General features: G+C 40.9%; 1 protein-coding gene across 1 annotated transcript; it reads left to right on the forward strand.

Moving 5' to 3' along the window:
- The first annotated feature begins 126 nt into the window (after positions 1-126).
- Positions 127-15,973, forward strand: duox (dual oxidase). Its single transcript, XM_084933696.1, has 33 exons — positions 127-244; positions 334-417; positions 501-665; positions 1,290-1,477; positions 1,623-1,818; positions 3,753-3,919; positions 4,270-4,333; positions 4,704-4,800; positions 5,016-5,106; positions 6,204-6,306; positions 6,383-6,555; positions 6,637-6,812; positions 6,907-7,025; positions 7,121-7,258; positions 7,344-7,457; positions 7,793-7,995; positions 8,224-8,409; positions 8,647-8,872; positions 10,209-10,302; positions 10,388-10,563; positions 10,643-10,712; positions 10,847-10,888; positions 11,842-12,020; positions 12,118-12,348; positions 12,440-12,539; positions 12,620-12,669; positions 12,760-12,887; positions 12,971-13,124; positions 13,276-13,508; positions 13,590-13,748; positions 13,824-13,979; positions 15,339-15,467; positions 15,552-15,973. The coding sequence occupies exons 1-33, from the start codon at positions 178-180 to the stop codon at positions 15,672-15,674; spliced, it is 4,581 nt and encodes a 1,526-aa protein (XP_084789822.1). The 5' UTR covers positions 127-177; the 3' UTR covers positions 15,675-15,973.
- Positions 15,974-22,608: the final 6,635 nt, after the last annotated feature.

The raw sequence follows: 22,608 nt of genomic DNA on the forward strand, positions 1-22,608 counted from the left end.
TAAACTTGGAGGAATTTTCTTCTTTCTTTTAAAGAAGCCTTGTTTAAAAAGTAGCATCTATTACATGTTAATGAGGATATAAAAGGAAATACAAGTTACCTTCACTCCGTCTTCACTTCTTAGTACTCAACTACTCCTCTTGGCCGAATCCTGCGCTGAGGAGCACCTCTCGCATCAATGGATTTGCGTAAATGGGTTTGGAGTGTGTGTGCTGCGTTTGGCTTGGTGCTCACTGTTAGTGAACGTAAGTAGAAAGCAAAGACCGTGTTTTCAGACTCTTTTAACTTTATTAATGTAAAATAAATTCCAATTTGCTCGACATGTACCGAACAGATTCGCACTGTGAGATAACCTGGGAGGTTCCTCGCTTTGACGGCTGGTACAACAGTCTGGGATATCCCCGACGCGGAGCTGTCGGTAAGTCAAGGAGTTGCTCAAGTGTGCAGCCGCGGTGAACTCTGCAAACTCTACATCACCGCGCTGTGCTTGTGCTCGCGCAGGTACTCATCTGATGCGCCTCGTGCCCGCGCATTACTGGGACGGAGTCTACCATCCTGTCCAGGAGCCGCTGCTTCCAAACCCCCGCAGACTGAGTAGGCTGGTGGCGGAGGGGCCCTCGGGTCTCCCCTCCACACGCAACCAGACCGTGCTCTCGCTTTTCTTTGGTAAATATAAAGCTATATAAATAATGTAAAGTAAAATGGTTCGCTGAGCAAAAGAAGGACGTTGCCCAAAAACGTAATTTAGGGCAAATACAGCAAACCTTTCACACATTATGAAGGTCGGATTTGATTGGTGTTTCAGTGTGTGTAGTTTTACGTCTTGTTGACTCTGAAATTAATGTTAATTTAGATCATCCTTCAAAATAAGAGTTCGGAGGCGTTACCAAGATGTCTGCTGTAGTTGTGTGCGATACTTCAATTTCGGGTTGGGAAATTGATAACAATTAAATGCATGGCTAGTGTCGCCTATACCAATAACAATACCGATACTTTTAACCGATAAAGGCAGCTTATCTAGGGGAGAGGAGTGTGACATGATTCACCGGATGAATCATCATAAATCATCATAAATGTGCAAATTCTGGACACATTTTAATGACCACTGAATCACTGTGAACTTTCCACAGTACTTAGTTAACACAACAAAAAACGCTTTCAGCTTTTCCCTTATTGGACACGTTTAATAAGTTTCACTCTCATCTGAGCGCCTGGTTCACTCTGACAACTGCTAATATATGTAGTACAGTATAAAGCAGGTAAAAGGAAGTTATTTTCCATTTTTTTCAGGTTATCATGTTACATTTGAAATTTTTGACTCAAGAACTCCTGGTTGCCCACCTGAGTTCATGCACATCCCAGTCCCAAAAGGTGACCCTGTCTTTGACCCGACCGCCTCCGGGAAAGTCCTCCTGCTCTTCCAAAGAGGACCGTGGGACAAAGAGTCAGGACAAAGTCCCAGTAACCCTCGCATACAGGTACCAATTCTATCTTGACCATTGTAAACTAGTGTTGCGTCTAAGGTCCTGCTGCAGTCTTCAGAGTAAATGTGTCTCTGTGCAAACAGCTGTATGGGCAGTTTTTTTCCTGATTTATATGTGACATGCACACTATACAATACAGGTCAACTTGGTGACCGCCTGGATAGATGGTAGCTCCATTTATGGCCCCTCCACTTCCTGGTCCGACTCCCGGAGAAGCTTCTCTGGAGGCCTCCTCACTTCAGGCTCTGAGTGGAACATGCCCAAGAAAGGAGGACGCCAGATGTGGAGCGCTGCTGATCCCTCTACAAGAGAAGCTGAAGCACAAGGCCTTTATGGTGAAAAAACAAAGTTCTGATAGTGTCAAACACTAATTTCCCATTCGACAAGATCACTAAATATAAATATAAATAATATAAAAAAGGAACAAAATTAACCCTCTTATATGTAATTATAATAGTTACATGTAGGAGGACATATAGCATGCAGGGAATAGCTTTTTTAAAACGTAATTATTTTCTATAAATGGAGTCTGGGAAGCCCACACAAATAGTATTATTTTACATTTTTTAAATCTTAATTTTGTTTGCAAGTGATGACATTTAGTGTGCCAAAACTTAACAATGCAGTTGCCTATTATCTGAATATTTTCTTCTCTTTAAAAAAAGTAAGAGGAAGTCATTATATATCGAGACTGATACTGAGGTTTTTCCACATACACTATATGGACAATATTGGGCCACAACTCTTAAATTCAGTGTTTTTATTCAATTCAATTCAGTTTTATTTATATAGTGCCATATCACAACAACAGTCATCTCATGGTGCTTTATATTGTGAGGTAAAGACCCTAGAATGATAGAGAGAAAATCCCAATACTCAAATGACCCACTTTAAAAACGCACTTGGTGACAGTGGGAAGGAAAAACTCCCTTTTAACAGGAAGAAACCACCAGCGGAAACAGGCTCAGGGAAGGGTAGTGATCTGCCACAGCCAGTTGCGGTTAGAGCAGGGATGGGCAATCTCAGTCCACGAGGAGTCGGTGTCCCTGCAGGTTTTATATGTGTCCTCGAACCAACACAGCTGATTTAAATGGCTAAATTAGCTCCTCAACATGTCCTGAAGTTCTCCAGAGGCCTGGTAACGAACTAATCATGTGATTCAGGTGTGTTGACCCAAGGTGAGATCTAAAACCTGCAGGGACACCGGCCCTCGTGGACTGAGATTGCCCACCCCTGCGTTAGAGGGAGACAGGATGACACTGTTATCACCACAGGTGTATAAAATCAAGCACCAGTCATGGAGTCAGCCTTTGTAGACAGTTGTGTAAGATTGGGTCGTTCTGAAGAGCTCACTGGATTTGAGTGTGATACTATAGTAGGATGTCACCATTGCAACAAATTAGGTTGTGAAATTTCTTCCCTGTAGATCTAAGTTCAAGCATTTAGGAACCATAGCAACACAAAACAGCAGACCATGTAAAGTTACAGAGTTGCCAAGTGAGGCAGATAGTGTGGAAAAGTTGCCAACACTCTGCTGGCTCAATAACTGCAGAAGTCTAAACCTTCTCTGCATGAACATCAGCACAAGAATGGTGAGCTGGGAACTTCATGCCCCTCTAAGTTAAAAGTGCAGGTGCCTCAGTACTTTTGTCCACACAGTGTATATGTTTTTGTTTTGTAAGCATCACTAAATCATTGTGATTGCACATTATATATGTCCAAATCACATAACTCTCTTTGCACGCCATGTGGTAATATCCACCCAATCAAGAAAACAAACACCCAAAAAATTTATGCAAATACTTCTTCACCCTCAGTCTGTGTTACAGTCTGCCAGGGTGAGTCAAGGGAGGCCCAGACTGACGTGGGTTATGACTCTGTAGTTGTTTTGTAAATGGCCTGTCACGCCAACCACAGTAAATCCCTTTCTTTATAGCAGAGAAGATGGCATACAGATGTCATGAAACCAGTGTTTTTGTTGGCTGTCTGGGGAGGATCTTCTCCTTTTGTCACCACTCTGTTGTCACGTCCTTAAAAACAAGTAGCTAAATTATCGTTCTATTAGCGGTCAGAGATCTTGAAAAATCAACACAAAATGAAATGGACACTTGGCTAAAGATGCATGAAATATTAATGATCGTTTGGTTGATTTTTATTTTAAAATATTAACTGTAAAGGCAATTTCTGTATATTGTGTTGTGATAATAATGCAAAATGAAATGATGGCAGAGGAGAACTTGCTAGATTTTCTGTCTTCTTTTCTGCCCAGAGTTGGGAAATGCCTGGGCTAACGAGAACGTGTTCACAGCAGCAGAGGGGATTATCTGGTTTCGGTACCACAATCATATCGCCTCCAAACTCCACAATAATCACCCAGGGTGGTCAGATGAGGAGCTGTTTCAAAACGCCAGGAAGACCGTTGTGGCCACATTCCAGGTAGATGGAAAAGTCTCCACGTAATCCTCTCGCTGCACAGATGCTGATTTAATTTGCACTCTTGAGAGAAGAAGGTTGCATCAATGCTAGGTGGTCGTTAAAGGCGAATGCATCATCCCTCACTCATTTGATTAGCACTTCTGCTCCCTGCGCAAGCTGTCATGAACCGCAGTGACCATGTCTTGATGTTTTTAGTTGTTTTTAGAACAATAGATCATTCACCCGCAATTAATTATTTTAAAAATGTAAGCTACTGGATTCATTATCACATCAATCTACTGCGTTATGCCTGGTTCATACACAGTTTAAATATAAAAAACTGATGTTTTTCCTGCCTTGTTTCCACACAGAATATTGCTCTCTATGAATGGCTGCCTGCGTACCTTAATGGCAAAAAGCTTCCTCCTTACCCAGGTAAGAATCAGCCAGAGTGCATGTGCATGTAGAAGCAGGGAAGAACAGGTCATGCACCAGTGACCACAAGCCGTGGTGAGGTGAGCCATCGGTGGTGGAGTTTGACAAAAAGTGTGTGCCGTCAGCAAAGCATTAACCCGAGTCTTCTTCTTGTGCTGAATAAGCAGCCACGGCTGAAGAAAGTTAGAAGATAATGGTCACATGATCCCATCACCTCAGTCGCTTTTTCACTGTTTCTTCTATTCACTGCATTTGTTGGCTCACTGCGGTAGAAGTTTGCATGCTTGAGGAGTAATTCTCACTCTGTTGTTGTTGTTGTCACTCTTTTTTTCACTTTGTTTTTATTATGTTCTGACTTACATGTATGCAGGTTACCAGAAGTTTGTTGATCCAGGGATCTCGCCTGAGTTTCAGGCTGCTGCCATACGGTTTGGTATCACTATGGCTCCACCTGGTGTTTACATGAGGTAATGATTCTTTATTTCCTGGGACCACTGGGAACAGGGGGAATGGGGAACACGCCTCTCAAGTTTAAAGAAACATACCACTGCTTCCCATATTTCCTTTGGAGAGAAATTATAAAAGCTCAGTATCCTGCTGTGAATATTGTTAGACACCATGTAAAACCCTACATCTAGATGCTGTGAGAATAACTGTGCGTTGTCGCTCCGTTTTCCTACAGAAACAGAACCTGCCATTTTCGGGAAATCATCAACATCGATGGGAGCACATCGCCAGCAATGCGCCTTTGTAACAGCTTTTGGAAACGTCAGGTATGTTTTGTTGCTGCATTTTATTAAGTTTGCTAGTGCACCACATGCTTCACCACCAGCTTTCATTTTGATGTTCTTATTTGTATAAAAGATTTTTAGTGAGAGCAGGATCAAAGTAGTTGTTTATTTTTTTTAGTGGAAACACAGAAAGAGACAAATCCCAAGGATGACTGAAAAGATATTTAATCAGTTCAGTTTTATGTAAATGCTGCCAGTTCACCGTAAGAGTTTTATCAAGGTGATTTGAAAGGATAAAGAGTGTACAGTATTAGTGATAGAACCCCAGTAATCAAACAGCGTGAGGAAGCACTTGGTGACAGTGTGGAAGAAGAACTCCATTTTGGCTTTTGCCATTGTAACCTGAACGTGACGTGTGTCCCTCTATCCTAATAAAGTGATCTACACTGCTGGCACCAAGTATAACATCTACAATATCTGAATCTAGGGCTTGTATCAAGAATCTTAGACCTAGAGCTTTCCAGTTTAGAATTATCACAGATTTACTCAGATTCACACTCACTGATCTACTAGGTTTGGGAAGGAGACTGGCAGCAGCAAACTCTGTAGGAGTAAATTAAGACCTCCAACACACACAACACACAGGCCACAGATTTATGAAACAGAAAATTAGCTTTATGTAAATGTCTTGTTCAGTTCCATTTGGCTTTTTGTTAAAGTAGGAATACTTTCAAGTAAAATAAACAACTCAAATATACCACAAAAATAATTTAAATAACCGAAATGAATGTAAAAACCAGAAAGAAATGAAATAGTTCAACACCCCAAACAAAAAGGAAAAGAAAGGAAAATGTGTTACCAATTGACTATTTATTGGATGTCAACCTTCAGTTTCTTATGATGTCAGTTTAATCAGTTATCAGTTTATCTCCAAGAACAAAAAACAACCCGAGTCTCTGAGTTTCACCATGGCTGCTTAAAGGGTGATAGAAAGAGGGGAGCGAAAAGAAGAGCATAGAGAGGCATTTTTTTTCTCTGTACAGTATTGTGCATGTGACAGAATTTAAAGCATGAACTACTATCCTATGCACTTCCCATTCCTAGATTTTAAAATGTTTCTATCATTAATTTTTTTCCAGGAAGTTAATATGAAGAAAAGCCAGGATGTAGATGACCTCCTCATGGGAATGGCCTCCCAGATTGCAGAGAGAGAAGATAATATTGTTGTGGAGGACTTGAGAGGTTTTTAATCTTTCTTATTCACTACCCAATAAATAAATAAATATCCAGCGCTCTGATTTTATTTATACTTTGATAGATTTTATGTACGGACCGTTGAGGTTCACCCGGACAGATCTGGTGGCTATGACCATCCAGCGAGGAAGAGACTTTGGTCTACGGAGTTACACTGAGATTAGAAAGGCTCTGGATTTGCCTCCTGTAAACAAATTTGAGGATATTAATCCTGAGCTCAACCACACCAACCCACAGGTACAAATCTGAAAACCAAACACACAGTAAAGAAAGTTGGGCATTAATCCTGGGAATTAAACGTATGTGTTGTTGCAACAGTTGCTCCGCGACATTGCAGAACTGTATGATGGAGACATCTCAAAGCTGGAGCTCTTCCCTGGAGGACTGCTGGAAACTCTTGATGGGCCGGGTCCTGTTTTCTCCGCTATTGTGCTGGATCAGTTTGAGCGTATAAGAAATGGAGACCGATTTTGGTTTGAGAATAAGCAGAATGGGTAATTTCAGTTTCCTCATACAGTAGAAAGAGAATATTTTATCCTTTACATTTACAAAGTTAGTCGTCTCAGTGTTTTTTTCTTGGGGTTCCAGTTTGTTTACGGATAAGGAGATCCAAGCCGTCCGCAGTGTGACGTATCGTGACGTCCTTATTGCGGTGACAAGTGCAGAGGCCTCACATATACAGAATAACGTGTTCTTCTGGAAGGATGGTACAAATAAATTAAGTCTATGATCAAAAAGTTTCAGTTTTATATATAAATATGTCCTTTAAAAATAAAAAAAAATCTATCTTTGTTGTCATTAGGTGACCCCTGCCCTCAACCCACACAGCTAAATGCATCAATGCTCCATTCTTGCACTAATGCCACAAAACTTGATTACTTTGATGGGAGCAGAGCTGGCTTTGGGATATTTGTTATTGTCATGTTCCTCTTCCCTGTTGGTAAGTATCGTCACGGTCTCGCTGTCTTCTTGCCTGGCAAAAACTCTGATTTGAATGTGAAGCATTTGATTGTTTTCCTTTACAGTGAGTTTTCTGGTGGCCTCTACGGTGGCGTATCTAAGAAAGTATCGCTACAGGAAGTTCCAAAGAAGAAGGAAAGCTGGTGACAGAACAGATGAGCCGGCTGTGGGACTCAGTGGTATGAAATCGAAATAAGATTTAAATGGAAAAGCTTCAAACGTTATTTATTTGCAGTGTCCATTGTTGGGTTAGATCAATGTCAGTTTATGTCATCAGCTATGATTTATGTCTCGTTAAAAAATGAGCCAGTTGTGTGAATATAACTGTAAAAACATGTCATCTAATAATACTAATGAATCTAAGGATATAGTTGACCTTAAACCTACTAGAAACAAGAAAAGCTGGAGATGGTTAAAGAAGTTTTTAGTTTTTCTCTGCTCATGTTCTTTTTGACTCCATATTTTATCCAGAAAGCTATCACAACCTTCATCTCATTCTGCTTATGTTCTCTAGCATACGAGTGGCAGGGTCATAAAAAACAGTTGCAGCCCGTCAGCGTGGAGATCGATGAGAAGTGGAGGCTGCAGGTCTGTGACAGATCTGGAACTGCTCACCGCTGCATCAATCTGCGCAATCAGGACTACCTAGATGTTGTTCTCTCCAACGACTGTCAGCAGAAGGCTCTGCTGCTAAAAGTGCCAAAAGAGTATGACCTGGTGAGTACTGGGATAAGATGGTTTTAACCTATGGATACAGTTGTAATCAGATTACCAAAAACCCAGAAATGCCCCTGCAGCATCTGGTGCAGGCACCAACGTTCTCGCTGACAAAGTGATGCCCCCCCTTTTTTTTCACCTCATCTGGTCCTAGATGCATGCATGCATCATTAAAATCCATTGCTTTTATTACCCTCTTCCTTTTTAAATAATGTTTTACACATTCAGGTGCTGTTTTTTGATGAAGAGAGCAAACGTATGGAATTTGTCAGGCAACTGCGCCCAGACGTGACAGACGTCAGGCCGGAGGTTAAAGTCAGAGAGACGAGGGAGAAGGGACTGCTGAAGGAGGCTTTGACCAGAGAGCAGAGGGCTCAGATTGTTGAAACTTTCATTCGCCACGCTTTCTCCAAGGTACAGTCATCTTCTGGATGTTTATGTCATTCTGTCTCCTGTCAACTGTGGCAGCAGCTTTGTGCTTAGCCGCAAAATGTCGTCAATTCTAGTTGAAGGTCAAATTAGACAGACCACAAACCAACAGAACTAATTGTTGGTCTTGATTGTGATCTCACCTGCCATGACATTATGCTGCTGACGTTTGTGATATTAGTAATGACACTATGGTGACATGTAATAACACTTCCCTCACAGGTCTTGGAAATAGAGAAGTGTGACGCCGGAGACATGAGTGGCATATCCCACAAGAAAGCCAGGGAGGTTCTCCAGTGTGAGCTGACGGCGTCGGAGTTTGCTGATGCACTTGGCCTCAAATCCGATTCCTTATTTGTGGACTCCATGTTTACACTAGCGGATAAAGATGGCAATGGCTACCTCTCCTTTCAAGAGTTTCTGGATGTTATTGTTATCTTTATGAAAGGTAAAACTAGGGACTTCAAAGTATGCTCTGCCTTTTAGCCACGGCTCTAAAAGTGCATCTACAATTTAAATTCTTTTAATAGTAATTAAAAAACAAACAAACTCCAAAACAACAAACAAGAATGGGTTTCCAGAATTTAAAAAAATGCTGGAACAGTATTTCAAGCATCATGAAAAACAGTCCAACTTCAAGTAAAAATGAAGAACATCAGTCACACACATGAAAGCAGTTACACTGTAGATACACTGCTCTAAAAAATAAAGCAACACATCTCATTTAGGAATGATAGGATGCCACATTGCATAATGATCAACATACAGAGGACCGAATTCAAAAACACCACAAAAATCAAAGTGAAAAATGATGAGGCAGGCTAGTCCAGTTTGCCAAGCAACTCAAAATGCTACTCAGTAGTTTGTATCGCCGCTACCTGTTTGTGCCCATCACTGATAACATCGCATCATGTTCCTAATGAGATGACAGATGATGTCCTGGGGGATCTCCTTCCAGATTGACCAAAGCATCACTGAGCTCCTGGACAGTTTGAGGTGCAAATTGGTGTCCCAGAGGTTTTCTACTGGATTTAGCTCAGCCAGTTAATGTGTGAACCTGCTCTCATCTGTGAAAGCACAGGCCAGCAGAGGTGGACCTGCCACTTCTGGTATTCTATGCTAACTGACAATCGGGCTCCACTGCCAGGAAGTGAACACGGGACCCTGTGAGGATGTTGGGCCCTCAGACCACCCTCATGAAGTCTATATGTGATTGTTTGGACATTCACACCACTGGCCTGCTGGTTGTCATTTTCTTGCTCTGGCAGCTCTCATTCAGCTCCTCTTTGCACAAAGGAGCAGATACTGATCGCGCTGATGGGTTAAGAAACTTCTGTCCAGCTTTCTGCCCGTTTCCTGGAATCTCCTCCATTGTCTTGAGACTGTGCTGGGTGAAGTAGTAAACTTTCTAGTAACAGCACATATGTCGTCCTGGAGGAGCTGAACTACCTGTTCAACCTCTGTAGGGTTCAGGTATCGCCTCGTGCTACCAGTAGTTACACTGACTATAGCCAAATGCAAAAGTTGTGAATAAAAAGTCCAAAAACAACCACCTAAATCATTCCTATTTTGGGGGTTGTTTCATTGCTGCCCCTCTGGTGCACCTGTTAACTCCAAAGGAACTGAAACTGATTAACAAGCCCCTCTGCTACTTAACTGACCAGATCAATATCCCAGAAGTTTAACTGACCTGATGCTGTACTTTGAATAGTCTTCCTTTAATTGTTTTTGTTTTGCTGATTGATAGACGTCTAAATTGAATCTGATGAAATGTGTGTGTTCAGGGTCTCCAGAGGAAAAATCCAAACTCATGTTTTCTATGAACGACATTGGAGAAACTGGTTTCTTATCAAAAGAAGAATTTGCCAGGATGCTCAGGTTTGGTCTTTCCCTTTTTTTATGAGTGCACCACATTTATTCTGTGTGTTTTATGGGTCATTTTCAACCTTTTGATGAATTGCAGGTCTTTCATAGAAATCTCCAACGGTGCTCTTTCAAAGAGTCAGGCAGAGGATGGCATCAAGGCCATGATGCAGGCCGCGGGCTTTGATGACAAGGAGAAAATCTCATGGGAGGACTTTCATTTTCTGCTGCGGGATCACGAGAAGGAGCTGCAATTTGCTCAGCTCAATGTCAAAGGTTGGAGAAAGTTTTGTTTAAGAGCATCCTCCTTTTTCTGACCTTGTCTGATGCAGTTGTGTGTCTGGCATGTGCACAGGGATGGAGAAACAGGGGAAGAAGAAGCTGAGTCGAGACCAGAGAGTGTCCTTTATTTGTCCGGCAAACAGGTGAGAAAACTGGATGTCATAACTCATTCACATCAAAAATGTTTGTAATACTTAAGACAAAAATCAGGGATTATTTCTTTCTTTTATCCAGCTTGTATTTCTATGATGTTCAATATTGTTTTGCTTTTTTTCAGCAGTCACAAGACAGACGGACCAGAGATACGCAAACGGAAAAGGTATGGTTTCTTTAAAGAATGAAAATTATGAATACAGAGAAAGACAAAAGTGTACCACAGCTTTAAATAAAACCATACTTGGTGTGTGGAGTGTGTTTACAAGACAACCTAAATGCAAAATCAAAGGTGAGCCTTAATTAGGCTGATGAAGTTCAACAATCAAAGTAAACAAATAGAAAACAAACTAAAGGAAAATGGGGCAAAAGTTAAAAAAAGGCATAAGCCTAAGTTGCAGAAGATGCCGTGAGTGACAAAGACAAGGCCCAATCACATTGAAGGACTGATGGGCACACAGAATAAGTACACACAGACAAAGACGGGAAGTGAAAACAAAAGAAGGCACACAAGAAAAGTAGTCTTCAAAGTAAGACGTGAAAAATTTTAAAGAGAGACATCGGCTGCTTGTCACTGTGCTAACATGTCTCCTGGCTTCCTTCACTTGGATCCTTTCCTTGCATTTCAACTCCACTCAGCAAGCATGTGAAAGAAAGAAAGAAAGAAAGAAAGAAAGAAAGAAAGAAAGAAAGAAAGAAAGAAAGAAAGAAAGAGACAGCCCGAGCTGCCAGTTGAATCCTTGCTTGTGTAGTGTTAGTCTTATACATCACTGAGGTGTGCCCTGCTGCACACCTGAATCACCTTTCAAATCCACAAGTAAACACAATGCCTGACAATGTAACTGTGTGTTGGTTGTAAAAATATAAAAACAAATTGCTGCTCTTTATGATGCTGCAACACTGTGAAGTTAGATTAACCCACGTACTTCAGTGTGCTAGATTAATGACACACATTCTAGGTGGGGCAGCGGTTAGCAGTGTTGCCTCACAGCAGGAAACGTGTGGGACCTTTTTCTGTGGTGTTTGCATGTTTTCTGTTTTCTTTTTGCATCTGTTTTAACACTTAGTTTGGGAAACAAGACATTTTGAATAAAATGTAACAGGTTCAACTGTTTTCAGGTTAAACGTCCATACTCCAAATGTCTATGTGAAGCCAAAGCGCGAGAAGTACATAAAGAACCCGGTCCAGCAGAAAATCCAGCAGTTCAAACGTTTCGTTGAGAATTATCGGCGTCACATTGTGTGCTTCATCATCGTGTACGGCATCACAGCTGGTGTTGCACTTGAAAGATGTCACTGTGAGTGGAAATCTTCCTTGTGTGTCCCCACTGCATCACAACCCCGTAGCATGTTCATTTTTTCCCCATCTAATCTGAATACAATTACTGTGCGCAGACTATGGCTTGCAGGCTGTATCTACAGGTGTCCCCGAGACATCCATCGTGGGTATCATCGTGTCCCGTGGTTCAGCCGCTGCCATCTCCTTTCTGTTTCCTTACATGCTTCTCACCGTGTGTCGCAACCTCATCACGCTCTGCCGAGAGACCTTCCTGAATCGATACATCCCCTTTGACGCTGCCATTGACTTTCATCGCTTTATGGCCATGAGTGCCATCATCCTCTCAAGTCGGTATTTATGGGAAGGATGGTCACGATTTGATGTTTGGTGATATAAATATTCATGTGGTGCTCACTGTTTTCTGTGTTTTCATTACAGTTGTTCACAGTTTGGGCCACGTGGTCAACATCTACATCTTCTCCGTCAGCGACCTTAGCATCCTATCTTGTCTCTTCCCAAAAGTCGTATCAAACAATGGGTAAGACTTCAAACGAAACCTTAGATGTAGCAGATTTTGGAATTTTATCCCAGTTTATGTTTGGCGTGTTTTCCTTTTAGGTCTGAACTTCCTCCCAAGTGGTACTGGTGGTTCTTTCAAACTGTTCCAGGTATGCTATGAAATAGTTGATTACAGACATGCTGCAGTATTACCTTTTTAATAATTAATTTTCTTGCTCTGCATTTTTCTTTTCTTATAGGAATGACTGGGGTCTTGCTTCTCTTTGCGTTCGCATTCATGTACGTTTTTGCCTCACACTATTTCCGTCGCATCAGTTTTCGTGCATTTTGGATCACCCATTACCTCTATGTTGCCGTGTACATTCTTGTAAGTACTATTTGGGTTTAAAGCGCACAACTGAGGCAGTTTTGAACAGCGGTGTGATACCAGCTTTGGTTTTGTCCTGACAGGCAGTTATTCATGGCAGTTTCGCTCTGCTTCAAGAGCCTCGTTTCCACATCTACCTCATCCCACCTGGCCTGCTCTTCCTCCTGGACAAACTAATCAGCCTGAGTAGGAAGAAGGTGGAGATCCCGGTTATCAGAGCTGAGCTGCTGCCATCAGGTGACCCTTTCGGGAGATTAAACATGGCTTTTCTCTATTAAATGGCTCATTGTTCTGTCTCGACCTGATTTCAATCTCTGGTAATGAAAATGTTGCATTGTCTTCACTGAAATCGTGCAATGTGTTTGTGCATGACTTATCCTACCTGCAGGTGTGACACATCTGGAATTCAAGCGGCCACAGGGCTTTGTTTACCGTTCGGGCCAGTGGGTTCGCATAGCATGTCTGATGTTGGGCACGGATGAGTACCACCCATTCACTCTCACATCAGCTCCTCACGAAGAGACGTTGAGCCTGCACATCCGAGCTGTGGGGCCGTGGACCAGCCAGCTCAGAGAGCTCTACACCGAGGAAAACCTGCTGGAGCTTGGAGCTTTTCCAAAGGTAGGTTGTTTTTGCATGTGGTTTCGTCTGAATCTCAATTATTTTCATGGCACTGGTATTCATCTTTCACTTCACCCTAAGCTGTACTTGGATGGACCTTTTGGCGAGGGCCATCAGGAGTGGATTGACTTTGAGGTGTCTGTTCTGGTGGGAGGAGGAATTGGAGTCACCCCGTTCACTTCAATTCTCAAAGACCTGGTGTTCAAGTCCTCTGTCAAGTCCAAGGTTTTGTGCAAAAAAGTGAGTCCTGAATGAAACAACCAGAAACACATTTTATCTTGAAATTCTCCTCCTAACAGTCCTGTACTTTTTTAGGTTTACTTCATCTGGGTGACACGGACACAGCGTCAGTTTGAGTGGGTGTCAGACATCATCAGGGAGGTGGAAGAAATGGACACTCAGGATCTGGTCTCGGTCCACACTTATATCACTCAGGTGGCTGAAAAGTTCGACCTGCGCACGACCATGCTGGTGAGATCTGCAGTCACCATTTCAAAGTATCACATGAAATAGAGAGTGTAGTGAAATGTATTTAAACCTTTATCAAACAATTAAATTAATATTTGTATTAACCTCTTAAGCCCCCTGATACGGGGGCAAAAGGCAGGAGATCAGTTAGGCTTGGGGCTTAAGAGGTTAAAGGGATTGTTTAGGACAGTGGTGTTCAAATCCAGGCCTCGAGGGCTGGTGTCCTGCAGGTTTTAGATGTGTCCTTGATCCATCACAGCTTATTTAAATGGCTAAATGACCTCCAAAGGCCTGGTAATGAACTAATCATTTGATTCAGGTGTGTTGACCCAGGGTGAGGTCTAAAACCTGCAGGACACCGGCCCTCAAGGCCTGGAGTTGGCCAAACCTGGTTTAGGATATCAAATGCCTTGATGAGAGTTAGATGACAAGATTCATGTCACTCGCCTTCTAACAAGGAAGCTAACCTGTGTAAAACATCTGTAAAGCTGGCTATTAAACACATTACATCTTATTTGTCAAATTTTTATAAAACCTTTACTTTGCTAATTTCTTAGCAGAATCGCTTTCATGGGCACGATTACAATTTGCTTTGTTCCTATTGAACAGTCAGAGCAAGTGACCACTTTTTACAGGTCAAACAAATAGAATAGAGCACATGACTGAGTTTCAGGGGCTGTTTCCCCTGGTTTCCAGACTTTTAGCTGAAGTTTCGAGTCATCCATTAATTAGAAAGCTCCTCCATTTAGCATGTCAAAAAGTGTCCTTAGGCAATATACCGGTGCCCTCGGTGCATCTCTTAGAGTGTGAAAAATGATATTATGCATAGAGTATAGATCTGTTTGAATCCCACTCGTAGTACAAAAGTATGCAAATTTATTGTAATTACCCAAACCGCTATCAATCTTCCCATGTGAGGAAAGTTAATAAGTGGGCTAACATTAAACAACCAGAGACTTAGTGTTTTAATGGTCACGGGTCACAAAACTAGAGAACCAAAGAAAACAAGATTAACAGCCAAACAGAAACATAAAGGGAGTAGTATCCCTGAACCTGGTGCGTGTTTCTGTAAACATGTAAGACTGACATCTTGCTTAGTTTTCAGAGTTTGGTGAGTGTCTTAAACAGCAGGATACTACAGGACCGCTGCAATCAGTGTAGAAAACAAAAAAAACAAGCTACAATGAACCTGTAATTGAAAGCTCCACTAGAATGAGACACAGGAAGGCTGCTGAGACTGAATCCCAGCTGCCCTGAAAGGCAGTCTAACGACACTTTTAAAGCAAATGAAGTGATAACTCTTGTCAGCATTCACATGAGCACTGTACTCACTAATGAATTTCCCCATCTTTGTGTGTGCAGTACGTGTGTGAGCGCCATTTTCAAAAAGTGTGGAACCGCAGCCTCTTCACCGGCCTCAGGTCCGTCACCCACTTTGGCCGCCCGCCCTTCGTCTCCTTTTTTAGCTCCCTGCAGGAGGTTCATCCAGAGGTCAGGCCTTCATCCGTCCTTATTTACCCAACGGATGACATGAGTGGATTATTCTAACGTCTGAATTTGTATCATTTTCTTTAGGTGGGTAAAATTGGTGTGTTCAGCTGTGGTCCTCCAGGACTGACCAAAAATGTGGAGAAAGCTTGCCAGCAGATGAACAAGAGGGATCAGGCCCATTTCATACATCACTATGAAAACTTCTAACTTATTTACAGAAAGAACAAAACTAGCCATGTTTATGTGGTAAGAATCGTAGAGCCATTTTGGTAGACTTTAGTTTTTATTTTAATTACTTGAAGGATACAACCTGATACATTTTAATCCAATCATGAACATCATTGTAAATTAGAATCAATAAGGGTATATCTTGTGAGAAATAATGCACCTATAATTTGTCAAATCATTTTTATTCATTGTGAATCTTGTGAGTGTTTTTATCTGAAGTGTACGGCCGGTTTATATTGTTGATTTCTTGCTTTATTGTATCTGTATAACTTTGAGAAATAAACAAACATTTTACATTAAAAATCTGGAGGGTTTTGTGCTGCTTTTGGCTCCTTCTGCAAGCTTTTGGACTAAACATTCACTTCAATAACCAAAACTCCTAAAATGGATTTGCTGGTTGAGTGGTAAGCCAGACAAGCCTCACTGCACTAAACAGTGGATTGCATTTATTGGTTTGCTTATCAAACACACTTAAGATCATGTGGGTGGATGCACGGGTATCATAAAGTTCTAGTTTAACTTTAAGCACGAGACACAAGCTGACGTGACCACAGAAGCACTTAAACGTATTTTGCACTGGTAAATTGTTTACTTGGCTGGCACAGGTGGTAGGAAAACACAGAGGATTTACTGTAACTGTGTGTGTTGTTTAGCTAAACCTCTCTGCTGGTGCATAACAGTCAAGAATATTTCACCAAGGCTCTGAAGCATGACTGGGTCTAATGATTGCTGTTCTTCACCTTGCACACAGTTTCACAAATTGACACTATTGTCCAGCTTGATGCATCTGATCTGACAGACACTGAGAAGCTTCACTGGAGCAGCTGAGGTGAAAGGCCTTCAAGAGTTTCTGAGCAGCACTAATGAGGAAGACATGGTCTTTGAAGTAATATGGATTTTGTGCCTCTGGGTCAATTTTATTTCAAAGCAGTTCATAACAACAGTTGTCCTGATGTCTTTTTGTTTTAAGGTAAAGACTGTAATTTTAGGGGGACAACCCCAACTGTCAGACCACTTACCATTTAGCAAAGGTGAGAAGGAAGAACTCCTTTTTTAAATGTTTATTTATAACATTTAGAAAGAACTCCTTTTTAACAGGAGAAAACTTCCAGGAGAAGCAGGCTCAGGGTTATTCAAATACACCAGTTGGTGGGTTAGTCTCAAGAAAGAAAAGGAGAGCAGAGAGAGAAAAGTTAGCGACACACAAAAGTGGCACATAACCACACAGGGAGTCAAGAGAGGGCATCAGAGAGGAAATGATCAGTGCATTGTTGGGAAATTGTTGGGAAAACAGCCTGAGACTACTGCAGCATGCCTAAGGCAAGGTTCAGGGTCACTGGATCCTGGAACTGTAAGGTTTAACAAAAAAAAGAACATTTAAACTCTAATCCTTAAAGTAGAGATAGTGTCCGTGTCCTGAGCCCAGAGTGGAAGCTGGTTGCATAGTAGAGTCACCTAAAAAAATCATCCTCCCAGTCTCTAAGAAGCACAAGTAAGCCACAGTGAAGGTAATCTAAGAGCAAAGATTAGGATTAAATGGCCCTTCACAGGCCTGACAAGGATTTCATAAACATCTTTACTGAGACTGTGGATGACTACAACACTGCAGGTCAACTGATTTCAAAAGGTTCAGAGTTTTTATTGTGACACTTACTAATCTTATGTTGCCATATTTACAGTACTGTGTGGAAGTCTGGGGTAATACATATGAAACTTTACTTCAACTGTCACGTAAACCTTAGGGAAAAAAAGCAATCGGGATCATGTATCAAGCCAGAATTTAGAAACCACACTAACATTTTGTTTTCAAAGTCAAAAATCTTGAAGTTCATGGAACTCATAAAATAAATTAAAAATTAAATTAAATTAAAGAAAGAAGAAAAGAAAATTACATTTAATGCTGATATAATTGACCATTTTATATCTGAATTATATCCATCATTCTATTTATATTTATGCATAGAGTTTTCCTTTCTTTTGATGATTGAGTGGTTATTTCATGTCATTTAGATTGTGGTTATTTTGTTTGCACACGCGTGTGTGTGTGTGTGTGTGTGTGCAGAAATCTGTGTATGTGCATGCCAATCAATCATTGATTGTATGTGCATATGTGAGTATATTGGTTTGTTTATTTTATATGTCCGAAATAGTTGTCATCATCATTCTCATCGTCTCGTCTCTGACATCTGCTCTCTGTGCAATAACACTTAAAAAGACTAAAATTAGCAAATGAATAGAATCTAAACTAAAACTAAACATTTTCAAACCATGAAACCTGCACTGGAGACTAATGGAAATGAAACTGAGATTGAAACTAAACGTCAAAATAAAATAAAATAAAAGTTCACACTGATTTGAAAATGCAAAAGCAACAATAACTCGGTCACTGGCTTCCTTGGGAGATAAAAGGTTATCTAAAGAAATCATTTGGAAGTTTATTGAGCCAATCAGGAGACCAGGAACAAAGTTACATTGCTGGGAAACTGTGTGCAAGATGCAGTATATAAATTCTTACTTGGAAACACCTGTAGAGACTAATATGAGAAGTAAGAGGTGAACATTTCCTTGTTTTTATGATGTGTAAAGATCACATGAGTTATTACTCATTGTCACAAAGAGCGTCTCACGCTATTAGAATTATTCTGTAGAACAAAGGTGACACAGGATATGGTCATTCTGCCGTTTACTCCTTCATATCAGCACCTATCAGCATCTTTAATGCAGTGGCTCAATTTTCCTACTGCTGACTATAATGTAATTTATTTGAGTTACTCTGATACGTTTCCCTGTTCTCTGAAGTAATTACAGTAATAAATACAGTAAGCATGGTTACAACTGTTGTACTCTAAGACCGCTGGCTTACAGTACAACTTCCACAAACGTCCCAAGGATGTGCCATACCCTTAATTTATCATCATGCCTTTGTCACCTAAATTCACTCATTTAAAAATTTTGAAATTAAGTGTCACGGCGGGGTGCGCCGGAGTGTTTAGATTTCAGGACCCAGATGCAGATGCAGAGAGAGAGGCGTTTCAGGAGACGTGACGGGGCTTTAACAAAAGGCGAGCTTTATTTAGCTGGTTGCAGGAAAAACGTGAAACTAAGAAAGCAAAGAAGACTGAACACTGTGCAACTAAAGACTATGAAACTCAGTGACAAAACTACGAAGAAACCATGAACACTGAGTAACTATGAACACAGTGAAAACAAAAGCCATGACTGAGAGACAACAGACGACGTGAACGTGAACACAGGAAGACTGAGGACATAAATACACACATGAGGTGATCAGGGGAAGTGGAGACACATGAGGACACAGCTGACTAGAATTAAACATAATGACACACACATGAACACAGAACACACACAACCTTTTTCAAAATAAAACAGGAAACATAACGAGACACAGACATGACTCGAACTTGACAAACAAAGAAAACTTGGACATGAAACATGACAGATAAACACACGTAGACTTAACATGACAGGCTGACACGGAAGACTTAACACAGGGATGAGACAAATGGGGAGCTTGATAAATCATGAACTAGAACTGTAACCTAGGCATGACAGAATGTAACTGGATAAACTGAAATGAAACTAAACTCAAACGAATAACAAAAACATCAAGAACCTCATAACACTGGGTCACACGACCCAGGACCATGACATTTAGGACTGGGGAGAATATCAAAATGACATGTCTCAGCAGCAATGTAACTTTTAAAACCTTTCTAACATATACTTCTGCAAATCTTTCTCCCAGTATAGTCAGTATTCGTTCGGTTCAACACACCAACACAAACAAAGCGCCTGCACAATTGCAGTGTACTTAGATTTGTTACATTACAACTGGAAAATATGTTTTCGGTGGCCAAAATTTTGATAACTAGTCGTTACAAATATTTGCAGAATGATTTTGTCCTCTTTTCCTTTTATTTTGCTTATCTTTAAGTACATTTTCTCTGTCTGGTGCAATAATGTCAAACAGAGGTTGAGTCATGCAGTAAGTAGGGTTTTTTGGCTTGACTTTATGATAAAGATTCAGGAACAAAATATATAACAAATGAATAGATGTCAGTGTGGGTCAGTACTGAGAGAGTTGATAAAGGCACAACTATAATCCAGAATTAGATTAAAAAAAAATTTCATTGTTAAATGTGTAATGGGAGCCCAAACAGAGAGCTGCAATTAAACATAAATATGCAGCCTTACCCTCAGGTTACGACCTCAGGCAGTAGAACATAATGTCACTGATAACGGACAAGCCTTTCATTTGTAAATATTTAACAACAATGGGGTGGCACAGTTGACACTGCTAGTTATTGCACATGCTTTAAAATGACTCAGATCTGCAGAATTAACTGATTGGAACTGATCCGACCTGCATGGCACATTCACATTTACTTTATTTAAACTTTAAAACAGTGCCACTCTGGTAAATTCATTAAATTTGAAAGCAGAACTAATAGCTGGTCTTACTTTTTTCTTCACTATCAGTTAATAATTAGCTGCTGCCTTACTTACAGTATGCAAAAAAACATTTGGTTAGAAAAGATATTTTTAAAGAACAAACCTCAGTTGTTCTCTTTGTGCGTGACGTCGATCGGTAAAACCCCACTATGATCAGGTTGCTTCATTTCATTTCAAGTTTTTATTTTATTATGTGTATTAATGTTTGCTAATGCATTTGGTCTGATGCTGAGGTTTCTTGATCTGTCTTACCAATGTGAGGATATAAAGTAGCCTTGAGTGTAAAAGCAAGAATTTAAGGGTGGACTTAAAAAATGTAAATACAAAGATCATATTCTGGATAAAAAAAATTCTGAGCTTTTGAAATCTGGCAAAAACTCTGGACTTGAGGTTTAAAATTTATGACAAAGCAGTCAGTAAGCATGTGTTTGCCTATATTTCTTTCCTGCATGTCCTTTATTGATAAACATGCAAGTCTAAATAACTGCAAAACCCTTTTTTACCGGTTTATTTATTATTAGTATTATTGCAGATGTGGTGAAGTTGTGGTTGTGGAAAAACTGAGATCCTGCTGCTCTACAATGGTTCTATTTTCTTTTTGCTAAAACAGCTGTGGTCTCGGTCACCTTGACATAGAAAATGCTGCTGTCAGAGGAACAAGCGAGACAAGGCATCTTTTAGAAAATAGGATCCAGGGCTGAAAGTACACTTAATGTCTTGAAGAGGTGTCATTTTATGTCTGAGGGAACATGCTCACCACTCTTTGAGTGTGTTTTTCTGCTATTTATGCATTGTGCAGGAATTATTTGAATACAGCAAGCACTCAGTAAAAAACCAAAGTTGTTGAACATGGTCTGTGACCTTTGATGCACTGATCCAGACGTGTACACAGCCGTCTGACACCTTTCATCAATTCCGGACATACAGTCATGCTTTTAGAAAGAATAATAAACAGTTGTTAGGCAAGAAGATAAGGAGCTTTGTGAATATAGGCGCAGACAGACTTTGTCTACCTGTGCATTGTCACGTTTACTGGAAGGAGTGGACTCAGTAAACTCGGAAAGGTGAAAGTTCAGTGCGTCTATTTGCAGTCATCACCAGTTGTGCTATATACAGTGTACAAGGGGAAATGGGGCTCCAGGGATACAGGGGAAAAGGCATCAAAACATCGGACACTCCTCAACTCATTTCTCTCCCAGGCGGGCTCAGCACACCCCAGGGCAGTAATCAAGGGAAGATGTGTACGGAGGGAAACACACACGAATTCAATTCAAGGCAAAACACAAACAGAAGCAGCCAGCACTTCACTAACTAGATCGTTCAACAATCCAGCAAAGAATGACAGCCAGCCACTATCTGGATTGTGGCTGCTGATGAGATAATTGGAGATAGGTGGGGGATTTCCATAGGTGTGTAGAGTCTAGAGCGGGAACCCACAATGAGTCCCACCCAGTAGCATAGACAACAACATACAAAGAGAAAGAGAAGTGGAGAAGAGAGAAGCAATAGAAGCAATAGAAACTGAAGCAGAGAGATAGAGAGAAAATAAAACCCAATCAGTGGAAAGGACTGAGGGACCACGACATATATAGTTTGTTTGTGTATGACAAAAATAAAGTGACAACAAATGAGACAGGAACGACTTTATCCACCACAGGAATGCTCTTAAGAGACACGACAAATCAGTCAAATCAAAGTGATTCAGTATGTGATAAATGCACCTGACACTGAACTTTGACCTGCATCAAAATACAGATCATGTTTAAACTCAGCAGCTACTCTGTGAACCGGACCCATTCAGCTACTCATTAACTCAAATATCAACTCAACCAGATGACCCACTGTAGCTCACACTGGGCATCAAAATAGGGAAGAAAGGTCATTTAAGTGACTTTGAATGTGGCAGGGTTGCAATACACCAAACTGGACAATAGAAGATTGCAAAAACGTTGTCTAGTCTAATGAGCATCAATAAATGCCGCCTCTACCTGAGTGTCCATCTCTTTAGGACCGCAGTGTATCCATCTTCTGATGGATGCTTCCAGCAGGATAACAAGCCACATGACAAACCTCAAAGCGGTTTCTTAAACATGACCTTGAGCTCACTGTACTCAAATGACCTCCACTGTCAACAGCTCTCAGTCCAACATTTGGGATTTGGTTCAACAGGAAATTCACTTCATGGCTATGCAGCCGACAAATCTGCAGCAACTGTGTGATGCTATCATTTCAATATGGAGCAAAATCTCAGAAGAATGCTTTCAGCAGCTTGTTGAATCTATGTTATGAAGAATTCAGGCAGTTCTGGAGGCAAATGAATATTCAACCTGGTAATAGCAAGGAGTACCTAATATAGAATGACAGCACGGTGTGGTTCTCTGGCTTAGCTGTAGGTTTAGGGTGCTGCAAAGAATGGTAAACCTGGGTTGTATCTGCTACT

The sequence above is a fragment of the Perissodus microlepis genome, chromosome 7, assembly GCF_051167445.1.
Source record: "Perissodus microlepis isolate ML-2025 ecotype Zambia chromosome 7, ASM5116744v1, whole genome shotgun sequence".
NCBI lineage: Eukaryota > Metazoa > Chordata > Actinopteri > Cichliformes > Cichlidae > Perissodus > Perissodus microlepis.

Coding starts and splice junctions, on each gene's coding strand:
- duox (XM_084933696.1), top strand. CDS start 178: ATGGATTTGCGTAAATGGGTTTGGAGTGTGTGTGCTGCGTTTGGCTTG. Junction 6,813..6,906: donor TTTGAGAATAAGCAGAATGG/GTAATTTCAGTT, acceptor TTGGGGTTCCAG/TTTGTTTACGGATAAGGAGA. Junction 10,713..10,846: donor TTTATTTGTCCGGCAAACAG/GTGAGAAAACTG, acceptor GCTTTTTTTCAG/CAGTCACAAGACAGACGGAC.